Here is a 13,526-nt window from a genome sequence, read left to right as displayed (position 1 = left end):
CCCGTTCACGCTGCACTGAGGAGAATGAAGGGAACCCGAACAACTCTGTGTGTTGTTGCTGGTTAGTTGTTGAAAGGATAACAGGAACAATGGCGGTCACAGCTGTTTGTGTATAGAAAGGAATTGGCGTTTAAACTATCGAACTGCGGACTGAGATAAGGAACCACCGGATGAAGAAGGAGAGTTCTCAGGTGGCTAGCTTAGTGTTAGCATGTTCGCAAGCGTGCTAGCTGTCAAATCAGCTGTCAACGTGATGTTAGCTTATCTTTACTGTTGTCAGCCACTTTTAACCAGTGGCTGATTTTGCATAAAAAAAGTCTTAATTGTTGTTGCTCAGTCTAATTGTGTGTAAGTTTAGTCTAATGAAACGTTTGCTGTGATGGAAGTTTCACTCACATGTTGTTTTGTTTGCCATCTGATTAGCATGCTAACGTGAGAGGTTAAGCTGCCACGTAAAGCATTCTGAAGCGTCTCTTAACTTATTTCAGCTTCTAATAATACCACTCACTTAAAGTGGTGGTGGCTAGGCTAACGTTAGGTTTTAGGTGGGCCACTTATAAGACATGATACTAAGCGACACGCTTGCTGACTGTAGTGTAAAAGCTAGCTTTGTCGTAACTGTACGTGTACAACGAGTCACGGGTCTGTTATTTAGCCCAGGAGACGTCACGTGCGCGTTTCATGGACAGAGATGCTGCTTTCCTCATTGGGATGAAAGTGCTGACGAGCCCATATGGCAAGCAATCTGTAAATACATTTTAGATCATTTAAATATGTTTTTGTATTCGTCAACTGAAATTCAAGATGCCTTTAACTCCTTAAAAAGTACAAGTGGCTGTTTTATCATTAAAAAGCTAGACTGAATATGTATTGTATATCAAAATGAACATTTCAGATATCCACAATATCATTTTTTGAAATCTATATCATAAATATCATTTTTACTCGGAACACATCTATGTTCCACATTTTTACTATTCATAACTGAAGTGAGCTATTTGGCATATCATCATCTTTTCGGGTATCCAGAACAGAGATCATTGTATATTTAGGGATATCTGCAATTGTATTGTTTGTAGTCATTATTCTAATGGTAGATATCTGAAATTGCTGTTTTGCATGGCAATTGTCGATTTATGTAACATTTTAACCCGGAAATAAATTTTGGATATTCAAACTTTAAATGGATCTTGGTTATGTTCTTTTGGGGGATATCTGAAGTTTAAATGATGACTAGGAACAACTGGATCGTAGATATCTGAAATGGAGTTTTTCATAGTTCGAATTGTTTAGCAGATATTGATTGAACCATCTCTGTTTCAGGATGGCAGGAATGTTCGACATAGACTTGGAGACTGAGGACATCAGTGACACAGAGGTCTGTATCCCCCATCATTGATGAGACTACTGATCAGTTCCCTGAAGTAACCAGGATTGAGAAAAGCACAAGTTTAACCTCACTGACTTGCTGGTCCCCATCTGTAGGATGATGTCTGTGACTTCACTGTGATAGAACCAGAGAAGTAAGTTTAGTTTACCGTTAAATTCAGCGACAATGCTCTGGTATGCAGGTATTCATACCAATACTGCTGTTTCCCTGTGTCCCGTTTCTCCCAGTGTGCAGACAGAGGAGGTGGAGTTGACCAGTGAAAGTGTCAACAGAGACAGTGAGAGGGTGGGACCAGACTGCTTTGAGCTTCTTACTGTGCTGGGAAAAGGAGCCTATGGCAAGGTGTGTGTGTGTGTGTGTGGTTTTACAGCACATCTGTGTTTCATCTGTGAAATGGGTAAAAAAACGTTTTTGATTTTTGTCAGGATCATTTTTCTTGATCCTTGTTTGTTGTAAAATTGATTTTGGCTGAAGTGTAGGGCCCTATGACTTTCCCGATGTCGAAAACACGGACGCAATCCCGAAATCGAATGGGCTGCAAAAGGCAGAATATCGTAGAATTTGCCAAAATGTGTACGCAATTGATGAAAATTCGTGTTTTCTCTTCCATTATAAGTGTAACACCTAAGACTGATCCGAAAACAACTATGCTGCTACGTTTTGAGACACAAGCATCTGTTTGTATCAGGAAAACACAGTTGAATGTTAAAATATCAGCAACAGCTTTTATATATTTAATTAAATAATAATTAATTAAATCATTTAAAAACGGTCACAAAGTGAGAAACATCTAATAAAAATAAAACATGTTTTCTAAGGTATTTTAAGAACTTTAATGGTATTGGCAAGTACTCGGTCTGAAAAGAGAGTGGTATTGGTGCATCCTTTGAGGGGAAACTTGGTGGAGGGCTCGGCTGTTAGACATCCAAAAGCCAGCAATTTGACACTAATAGCTATTTGAAGCACGTTATTTTACAAAAGGATAGACTGTTTTGTTCTTATAACTGTATTAAATTACTTTCGTTGATGAAAAAAATAGTGCAATCTTTATTCATTACATTTTTTAAACTATTATTTGTTGATCAGACACTTTTTCTGATGAGAAGATATGCTTGAATTGTAAAAGAGAATTCAGTTCATGAAAACTGAAGAGGCTGAATTTTGTGGAGAAAAAAAAACTGAATCTGGGAAGAGAAGAAATGGATTTCATACGGCCCTTCTGAGGAGCATCACTACCCCATGTTCTAAATAAGACTATACACTTGCTAACACATACTACATATATATGTATGTGTGTGTGTATATATATATATATGTATGTATGTATGTGTATGTATGTGTATATATATATATATGTGTATATGTGTATATATACACATATATTTGTGTGTGTGTATATATATGTCGAAATTAATACTCCATAGTCTTAGTCCTATTTCGAACATTGGGTGAGATCCTGGCAGAACGTCTTTCTTCAGCTGTTCTTAAGTCATAAACAGACTAGGAGAATGGATCACCAGAATTCTCTCCACATACTACGTGAGACAATACAATTGATTGCTATTCACATTAAGACAAAATATCTTGTTTTTCAGGTTTTCCAGGTGAGGAAGGTTCAAGGTGCTCAGATGGGAAACATATTTGCCATGAAAGTTCTGAAAAAGGTATTTTGTTTCAGCCCACAGTTCCTTCTTAAGACAACCGTTGGTTCTGGAAATTGTTGCTCTCTTCCCTTGTTTGTCCTCCTTTCTGTCCTCTCTGTCCATCTCTTTCTATTTCTCCTCCTTGCCTCTTTTGACACTGTACGATGTTCACTTGTCTTTTTCGTTTGTCTTTAGGCGAAGATAGTATGTAATGCTAAAGACACAGCTCATACACGAGCAGAGCGGGAGATCCTGGAGACGGTGAGACACCCATTCATCGTGGATCTGCTCTACGCCTTCCAGACTGGGGGAAAACTCTACCTCATACTGGAGTGTCTGAGTGGTAAGACAGGCTGACCTGATGGATGTGGGGGGTAAAAACATGGGTGAGGAGAGACTGATGCCATGGACCAAAGTTAGTGAATATACCTCAGGAGATCACTTCATTTTATGGCCATGCGGTGGTTTGAAGTGTTAGACATGGGAGAGGTGGAGGAAGAACAAGCGGGATGAATGAAGGGTTGGATGGGAGGAATGTTCTCTAAAGACACTGATCCATCTGTACTGTTGTTTATCACCAGGAGGGGAGCTGTTCATGCAGCTAGAGAAGGAAGGCATCTTCATGGAGGACACTGCTTGGTAAGGATACATACTCCTGACTGAACCAGCACAATCTGCAAAATACAGCATACAATTAGAGATGCACCAATTGTATTTTCTTGGCCGATTTCCGTTTTTTTCTGACCTGCTGATTCCGATTTGTTTTTTTAAACTGTAATTAACTGCATACACAACCATAATTGTACACATCATCTTTCGAACAAAATAGTTTCATGCTGGCTCCACGAGTGTTGTTTTTACGCCATGTATGGTCAGTGCACAAAGTTCTCTCCTTCAAAACGGTGGCGCTTTGAGGCTGCAGCCTGTCCTGTCTGTGGCGGGTCCACCTAGCTCTATCAGCCCAAGCCCCTCGTGTGCTCTGACTCAAGCAACGGAGACAAGGTTTTGCCTGTGACGTTACCGGCTCTGACGTTACCGTCTGTGCTGCTGTCTGCGCGACTTAAAACCATCATCATCAAATTTGACTCCCAAAAAATACAGGCAAATATGATTGGCCAGTTTATGGTCATTGGGCGATCAGCTCAACTGGCTGGTTTTGACGGGTGGCCGATCGATGGGTGCATTTCGACATAAAACTTCAGCATGATAACGACACATTTATTCATTCCTACTGAGTTAGTTCATTATTCATAGTCCCACTTTTGCAATTGAGAAGATCATCCTCCCTCTGTTACCACATGGACTCAAATCATTTCTGTCTGTTTGAAGTTTCTATCTAGGAGAGATCACATTGGCCCTCGGTCACCTCCACTCTAACGGGATTATTTACCGAGACCTCAAACCTGAAAACATCATGCTTAATCACCAAGGTAACGCACCGTATGTTAATAAATGTGATCAATACAAGTCAATTCACTTCAAGGTTGTCTTTAGATGCAGAATGATCGTGCATATATCTGAGTAGGAAGGGGGTGTTGACATTTTTGGCTTTCAGGATTCATGTGTAGTCTGATTGTTTTTGGGCTAAATCTGACATCCAATAAATAAAAAGTGATCATGTTGCTGATTTTATCTCTGAATGATAATGGATTGAAGCTTGTGTGTTTCAGCTGTGACCTCAAACCCTCATTATATAGACCTTAAAGGACCAGTGTGTAGGTTTCAGGGACATCTATTAGCACCTCTGCTGTTCGATGCCACTAAGTCCTACACGCTGCTTCTTTAAGTGCCCTAATGCATGGAACACCGTGTGGTTGCTTTGTGTTGTTTCCTGTTCCCCCTTTGCGTCGTTGTTGATCATCATTTTGTGATAGTGTCATTTCCTCCTTACACATTAACATGGATAGTTTTACTTCTATACGTTTTCTTCTCTTTTTGAAGGACACATCAAGCTAACAGACTTTGGCCTCTGTAAGGAATCCATTCATGATGGAAGTGTCACACACACCTTCTGTGGCACCATCGAGTACATGTGGGTAACACTTACCTCACTCCCACATAAACACATCTCTACAGACCACACACACACACTGCCACTCTTACTCTCTAGATGTTTAACCCATGTGTGACGCTCATATTGATCCAGGAGTATCTCTGGTGTTTTAGGAAACTACATTGCAACATTATTTACAAACTTAAAATGCAAAGTTTGTAAGCTTCAAGTTTCATAATTAAGAGATTCAATCAGTATGTTTGCATCAGTAGAAATATTAAGTGTTCTGCCATTTTCCTCTGCCCACACACATTTATTTTACTCTGATAACTTCCTGTGTGTGTGTGTGTGTGTGTGTGTGTGTGTGTGTGTGTGTGTGTGTGTGTGTGTGTGTGTGTGTGTGTGTGTGTGTGTGTGTGTGTGTGTGTGTGTGTGTGTGTGTGTGTGTGTGTGTGTGTGTGTGTGTGTGTGTGTGTGTGTGTGTGTGTGTGTGTGTGTGTGTGTGTGTGTGTGTGTGTTTACCAGGGCTCCAGAGATCCTGACCAGGTCGGGTCACAACAGAGCAGTAGACTGGTGGAGCCTCGGGGCCCTGATGTACGACATGATGACCGGATCAGTAAGTTGGAGTCGTAATTCATTACGAGGAAACTGTGTCTAGAGATCAGTGTCGGCTTCCTCCCACAGCCCCCGACCCTGATTAGGACAGCGGTCACAGGTAATGAATAGATGGATGTGTCTGGAGTTGACGACGGGCTGTAATAGTTTCAGTCTTTTGAGCTGATATTTGTGTGATAAGAACTTGCTCCTCAGTGGTGGTCCACATCACCTTGGTTTCACTTGTCTTTTAAGTGTGACTTTTGTGATCGGTTTTGCCAGATCTTAACTCTGCTGTGTTCACATAAGAGTCCACTCTGTTTATTGTTGTGTTACGCTGTCAGTGGGTACATTTAGCTGTTTCCCTAGCCTAATATTACGGTGAAATATTTCGTACCACCCAACAATGCGATGCTGTTTATTGCTGCTGTGATGGATTTCTCTCCCAACTACAGAAACCTCTTTGAGTAAGTACTGACTCCCTCCTGTTATTCTCCACCAGCCTCCATTCACAGCTGAAAACAGGAAGAAGACCATTGATAAGATCTTGAAGTGTAAAATCAATCTGCCGCCATATCTGACCATCGATGCCAGGGACCTCATCAAGAAGGTGAAACACACTGAAATGAAAGCAAACGTAGAGTTGGATCATTTTCTGACACTTTTTCTGTATGTTGTTTCATCACCCATAGGTAGGACTGTCTCAATCTTCATGTGAATTTTAGTTGATGATAAATTGTCATTCAAATAGATTTTGAGTGATTTGTCTGTTTCCGTTCATTCTGTGCCGCACAGCACTGCTAATAAGGACAATGTCCTAATGTAACAAAACTGTGGTTACCACAGTTTATTCAGGTAGAAGGAGGCTTGATTCTCTTTTCAAAAGTGATTATGCAACAGCGAAACACAAAGCCAGGGCCTGCTTCAGCTTCCAGACGGAGGTCAGGAAGCACAGGGGAGGAGGGTGGGACTTAGTTTTGCCTCCATGCAAAGCTGACGCTCACTTCAGGGTTCCACTGTAAATGGTGACTGGACTGTGCTTGTATAGTTATTTTCTTGACCAAAGCTCTTCAACACTACATGTCATCATTCACCCATTCACTCACTGATGACAGAGGCCTTGCAAGGTGCCCCCTGCCCATCACTCATAGCCATTTGAGTGACACATCGGCATGCACCATCGGAGCCGTGGATCGATCTATCCAAACACTTTTATGTGAATGATGGCGACCCTCCAGCGTAACCTTCTCTAGAGCTGTCAAACACACCAGAAGTTCAGATCACCTGACCCGCGGTTGACTCATCCAAACTTAATCACCAAAGATTTGTCTGACATCTCCTTCCGGACAGCTACAGTTTCTTCTCCGATCTCCCGCATTCGCTTTCTTCAGGGAAATTTGTCAGCTCAAATAATAGTGATCAGGCGATTATGTAATCGACCTACACAAAGGCAATATTCAGAGGACATAACAATGTGTTATTTTTTGCTGATGGAAATGCGCTTGATTGATTTTTATTCTCAGATGAGCCATTACTCTATGAAGTGGCTCGATGCACACGTTTCCTCACCGTGCAAAAGTAAGAGATGATAAAGCACTAAACTACAGGAGTGAATGGGAGCATTTCATCTATTGGTATTTATGTGTCATTCATCAAGGTCTGTCAGGCTAGTGTTTGATATGTTCCTTTGAATTTCTTTCTCTTTTTCATAACCACCATTCATGAGTTTCTCCTTTTTATGGAGCTCAAATGTGCCATGTTTTGATAATCTATCACAAAGCCAAAGCAATATGAAAGATGAGATTTCTGAATATTCTGTCAGTTGCGGTACATAATGCGAGTCTGCAAAAGGTCTTACTACAAGCTGAAGTACTGAAAGTACCTCTTTGCAGAGCGGATATATGCTGGTGACCAAAATACATTTTAGATCAATAAAAGAAACGACAGTCATCGACGGTGTTGTTTGATTGGGAACATTATTCTGGATTGTTTGAAGAACGATACCATGCCACCCTTTTGTTATATATGTAGACTTTGTTTTAAGAACAACCCCCCCCTTACCCTGCAGGCCCTCTTTAAAGCAATGCATGCACTAACATGGGGGTAAACTTCCCACCTTTAATGCCAGGATTGAAGCTGAAAACTGTGAATAAGCCAGGCTTTCTAAAGATGTGGATCAGTTGGTCCAAGCAGCTCAGCATCTTCAGGCTGCATGTGGAGCCTTTACGCTTATTTCATTTCAATATTAAAGCAAATATTGGTTTCATTAAAACCAGTTAAAGTTACCATTGAATACAATACAGTCAGTGTGGGCAGATTAATTATCCATCTATCCCTCTCTGCTTTCATTTTGTTATGTTCTTGGTATGATTGCTCATTAGAAACGATATCATGAAATGCATATTCTTTAAATAGTTTTTCCTTTTTCTTCCAGCTGTTAAAGAAGAATCCAGCCCAAAGACTTGGCTCCAGTAAAGCAGACTGTGCTGATATCCAGGTATCTTTCCCCTCACACACAGTGCCCCGTTAGCCTGATACCTGCTGTTAACAGGGTTTCCTTCTCACTGGACAAGCTAAAATACACCAAAAATGTATTTAAGATGTGATAATTCAAAACACCCTCCACCAGTGTGGCTCAGTGGTCATCCTTCAATCAGGCGATTCGCTCCACTAGTCCATGTCCATGTGTCTAAGGGCAAGACACTTAACCCCAAACTGCTCCCGTAGCTGTGTGTGCGGATGTTCGATAGTCCTGATGGGCAGGTGGTACCTTCCATGGTAGTCCCTCTGGTCAGTGTGTGAATGATGACATGTAGTGTTAAAGCGCTTTGAGTGGTCAGAAGACTAGAAAAGAGAAATACAATATGGTAAGTACAGTCCATTCACCATACACAGTAGGAGCTACACAAGCAAACCAACATGCTTGTCATCAATGCACCGCCCAGATGTTAAAGGGATGGTTGTGCTTTTTGAAGTGTGGTTGTATGAGGTTCTTCTCCACAGTCAGTGGTTTACTACAGTAAATGGAGTTTGTAGAAACAGACAGGAGAACCAGTGGGGAACAAAGCAATACTAAAAGAATCCATATCAGTTACAATGTACACTATATTTGGAATATTCTCACAGGGTTAGCTTGCTGTCAGACAGCTTGCTGTCTTTCTGTCTCTCCAGTTCATTTGTGTTGTTGTGTGACTTCAATGAATCACAATAACAAAGAAACTAATGGATCGATGCAGCAACTCAAACTGTTGTTCTGCAAAGATTTACAATTGACAGCAGAGAGAGGACAATGACATGATTCAGATGCTTCCCAACTCGAAGCATAAGCAGCACTTTCACACAAAAGAGATGTGGACTCACTGTTCCCTTGTGTTTCGGGATTCATGTGTACATGTCAGCTAGAAGTTGGGGTCCACAGAGAATCTCTAAATCTGCCCTTTTGTTCCACTGCAGAAACATCCGTTCTTCAGGCACATCGACTGGGATGAGCTGCTGGACAAGACAGTGGAGCCGCCGTACAAGCCACAACTGGTAGGTCATCAGCTGTCATGCTGTGCCCAGTATGTTATTGAATGGCTTTTTAAGTTAATATTATGCGAGTTGTTCTCGGCCCTTCCCTTGCTGTTTTTTCTTCTCAACTACCACCTTTCATGGTCACGTTCCATTCTTTCACATCTTCATCTCCTCTTTTTTTCAATCAATCCCTCTAACCTTTTGTCTGCCTCCGTTTTCTCATCTGTCTCCGTAGCAGTCGGACGAGGATGTAAGCCAGTTTGACACCCGGTTCACCAGACAGACACCAGTGGACAGTCCAGACGATACCACACTGAGCCACAGTGCAGAGCTCGCCTTTGCTGTGAGATTCTCTTCTTTATATTTAGGCTCCAGTAGAAACCACAGTTTACTGGAAGCGAACACTTTATTAATAAATAGTCAATGCACTGCATTCCTCTATCTTTCTATCAGGGTTTCAGCTACGTGGCTCCATCGGTCCTAGAGAGTCTAAAAGAAGGCTTCTCATTCGAGCCCCGAACACGAGCTGTACGCCGACACAACAGCAGCCCCCGCACACCCATCAGGTACCGCACACGCACGGAGCTACTTCTCCTTTCCTTTTGTCCTCATAAAGAAGATGCATACAATGATCAATCCTTTTACAAACCATCTTATAACTCTCTTTTTTTTTTGTGTCTTTTTTTTCGTGTCTGTCTTTCAGTCCTCTGAGCTTTTCCTCAGCGGGACCTTTCAAGTCCAGCATCGATGGAGAGCCATACCCTTTCTGTCCCACCTCTCCACCGGCGGCTCCGGTTTCTGCGTCCCTGGAAAATGGAGGTGCCAGTCAGCCGATCAGGACGCCTGCAAGAAACAAGAAGCAGAAGGGACATCGGAGATGAGGACATCTTCAAAGAGAGCCAGCCTGCGCTGCAAGACCTCAGCCAGATTGACGTTTTTCATAGTATATAATAAGTGTTGAGGGGCCGAGCTCAAGTGTTTTTGCTGGCGTCATGCTTTTGTTGAGGTGGTTTAACTTGGAGGTTGCTGAAAAGCCTAAAAGAAGAGTGGAGAGCTCTCTATTTTCTTTTCTCTCACATTCAGCATGGAAAATGAATCCAGTGGTATTGGGGCTGTTTGCCATATTACCTACATACCTACAGGTAGATCCCTCTACACACATCCACTGGATCAACATGGAATTCTCATGCTTTTCTTTCATTGGTCTCAGATGGTAACTTTATTGCCTGGAGCTTAAATTTACAGCTTCCATATGTCTGCACTTAAAGAGTGGCACTGATGTATGGGAAACAATGACTTAATATCAACCTTTTCTACAAGAAGCACTGGAAAGAGGGAAACTACCAATGATTCTTCTTCTCCACTCAATCTACCGTGAGGAGTCTAAATCCGGTAAATGATGGGTTGATCGCAACAGTGTTTCATTTTGTATGTACATGCTAGCTCGATAAACTCATTTAAAGCTTTTTGCTTTTAATGAGTTCATCAGCTTTTAAGAAGCTCACCAAAGTGTGCAAAGAGGTTAGCTATCAATTCGAGAACTGATAAAGGATCACTTGAGGTTATCAAGTAAAGCCTGACCACACAAGCTTAAAGTCGTACGACTTGTTCACGGGTAGTAGTGGGACTGTATCATGACTACATCTACTGAATGAAATGCTCCATCGCACATGGAAAGTGATGTATTCACAAATGTCATCTATGATCTTCACTAAATATGGAGACGTTCATTCGTATTTTTTAATTTGTCTGAGCTGTCTTAACAGATGTCTTAATGACCACTGCCAAAGCTTCAGACACATCATGTCAGTGTACCCCCGGACCAATCACACGATAATACAGTGCACTGTATTCATTCATTTGGGCAGTTGAGCAGGTTGTGCTCCTGTATAATAATCAAAATATGTGAATAGGTACTATGTGAACACATAGTACCTATTCACATAGTTTGATAAAAAGTATTTTGGGTTACTGAACAAACAAACATATTTCTGCAAATGTAATACTGCAAATACTATGATTAAAAAAATTATGAATTCCTAGCTATTTTCTAGTGTTTGATCATCATTGCCTGATGTACCCGTAAAGGCCGACGCTGGGTTATGTCACTGCAGGCTGCTTACAGTCAAAACCTAATTCAGCACTTGGATGGATCATGGAAAGTTTTGAGATTCATTTGATGCCAAAAATCTTTCAGCTTTTTCATTTCAATTTTTCTTGGAATAATTGACTCGTAGATTGAGATAAATAGAACCAATCCTGTCCCTTGTCAGTATATCTTGTTACAGGACCAGTTTGTAGGATTTCATCACGTGTACAAGAAGGTAGACTGTGTAGGAAGGACTTATTGTATGCTAATGAAATCTAAAGAGGACTTTTGTAACTGTTTGATAAACGGCCCAATGATTACAATCTCTCTTTGACTTTCTGCTTGACTATCTGTCTCTTTGACTTTCTGCTTGACTCTGGTTGACTGTCTGTCTGGCTGTCTCTCTGACTCTGTCTGTCTGACTTTCTGTCTGTCCCTCTCATTTTTTGACTGACTTTCTGTCTGTCTCTTTGACTCTGGTTGACTCTGTCTTTCTGTCTGTCTGTCTCTCTGACTCTGTCTGTCTCTCTGACTCTGTCTGTCTGTCTCTCTGACTGTGTGATTTTTCTGTCTGTCTCTCTGACTTTCTGCCTGACTCTTTATTCATACCATAAGGGAGAGATTGATGGTTGATAAAGGGTTGTATATGACTCTATATTAAGACCCTGGATAACCTTCTATGAGCCTCTGGTGGTGGATCAGATTAAGAGGACTTTTGTAATGGTTTTACAAGTCCCGGGATAAACCTCTATGAGCCTCTGGTGGGGGTAGGTCAGATAAAGAGGACTTTTGTAACTGTTTGATAAGTCCCTGGATAAACCTCTATGAGCCTCTGGTGGTGGATCAGATAAAGAGGACTTTTGTAATGGTTTTATAAGTCCCGGGATAAATCTTCTATGAGCCTCTGGTGGTGGATCGGATAAAGAGGACTTTTGTAATGGTTTTATAAGTCCCGGGATAAACCTCTATGAGCCTCTGGTGGTGGTAGGATCGGATAAAGAGGACTTTTGTAACTGTTTGATGAACGGTCCAATGATTACAATCTCTCTTTGACTTTCTGCTTGACTCTGGTTAACTCTGTCTTTATGTCCGTCCGTCTGTCTCTATGACTTCATGCCTGACTTTCTGTCTGTGTGATTTTTCTGTCTGTCTCTCTGACTTTCTGTCTGAATCTGTCTGTCTCTCTGACTTTCTGCCTGACTCTGGTTGATTCTGTCTCTCTGACTCTGTCTGTCCCTCTGATGTTTTGTCTGACTTTCTGTCCGTCTGTCTCTCTGACTTTCTGCCTGACTCTTTATTCATACCATAAGGGAGAGATTGATAGTTGATAAAGGGTTGTATATGACTCGATATTAAGTCCCTGGATAACCTTCTATGAGCCTCTGGTGGTGGATCAGATAAAGAGGACTTTTGTAATGGTTTTATAAGTCCCAGAATAAACCTCTATGATCCTCTGGTGTAGGTAGGATCGGATAAAGAGGACTTTTGTAACTGTTCGATAAACGGCCCAATGATTACAATCTCTCTTTGACTTTCTGCTTGACTCTGGTTGACTCTGTCTGTCTGACTTTCTGTCTGTCTCTCTGACTTCCTGCCTGACTTTCTGTCTGTGTCTCTGTGTGATTTTTCTGTCTGCGTTACGTGCCGTGTTTGTGCTTGTGCTCTCCCTCTGTCTTCTCGAGTGCAACCCTCTGTCCCGGATGCAAGCTGCAGCGGCTGATTGGACACAGCTGCGGACAATCGCGGTCAGCGGTGGATAAGGGGAGAGGAGCTCCTGAAGGACAACCTCTCCTGGGCAGACCACAGTAGTGAGGCTGTGTATGTGAGTCGGTGTGGAGCTGACAACCCTTGAGCAATGCGTAGTGGTGGAGCTGCATGTGTGTTGCTGTGGACCATTGGCACCTTTGTTCCAGTCGTGTGGGCTGTTGTATGTATAGTGTCGCTTTCTTTCTATAAGAAAGTAGTTTTTTCTGCTGCCGTGCAGGCAGCTGGCCTTTTCACAACAAATACTCTTTTGTTAAACCGTCATCATTGCTCAGTCTCTCTTTCCCCGGGAACCGTTACTCCCCGCATCCCTTAGATGCCAAAAAGGGGAACGTAACGGTCTGTTTCTGTGATTTTTCTGTCTGTCTCTCTGACTTTCTGTCTGACTTTCTGTCCAACATTCTCTCTGACATTCTGTCCATCTCTGTCTGACTTTCTGTGTGATTTTCTGTCCGTCCGTTAGGCTGGCACGCAGCGGCCGGACCTCGGAAGCAGGAGGACGGACACAGAGAGTACGTGACAGCACTAGATGTAATGATT

General features: G+C 42.0%; 1 protein-coding gene across 2 annotated transcripts; it reads left to right on the top strand.

Annotated features, from left to right (window-relative positions):
- LOC306784873 (ribosomal protein S6 kinase beta-2-like) lies at positions 1–11,471 on the top strand. 2 transcript variants are annotated; one of them, XM_079279043.1, is made up of 16 exons: positions 1–191; positions 1,324–1,378; positions 1,486–1,523; positions 1,618–1,732; positions 2,986–3,054; positions 3,229–3,376; positions 3,615–3,672; positions 4,363–4,463; positions 4,975–5,065; positions 5,552–5,642; positions 6,123–6,230; positions 8,055–8,117; positions 9,074–9,151; positions 9,369–9,476; positions 9,587–9,699; positions 9,837–11,471. In XM_079279043.1, exons 2-16 carry the CDS (start codon positions 1,325–1,327, stop codon positions 10,012–10,014), a joined length of 1,413 nt encoding a protein of 470 aa, XP_079135169.1. In that variant the 5' UTR covers positions 1–191; position 1,324; the 3' UTR covers positions 10,015–11,471. The 2 variants fall into 2 exon arrangements, with proteins under 2 accessions (XP_079135169.1, XP_079135170.1); XM_079279044.1 differs by having other exon boundaries at positions 7–61.
- The last annotated feature ends 2,055 nt before the right edge of the window (positions 11,472–13,526 follow it).

Source organism: Melanostigma gelatinosum, assembly GCF_949748355.1.
Source record: "Melanostigma gelatinosum genome assembly, chromosome: 11".
In the NCBI taxonomy this organism is placed as follows: domain Eukaryota; kingdom Metazoa; phylum Chordata; class Actinopteri; order Perciformes; family Zoarcidae; genus Melanostigma; species Melanostigma gelatinosum.
The sequence above is the reverse complement of the archived record's forward strand: the minus strand, read 5'-3'. Positions and strand labels throughout refer to the sequence as shown.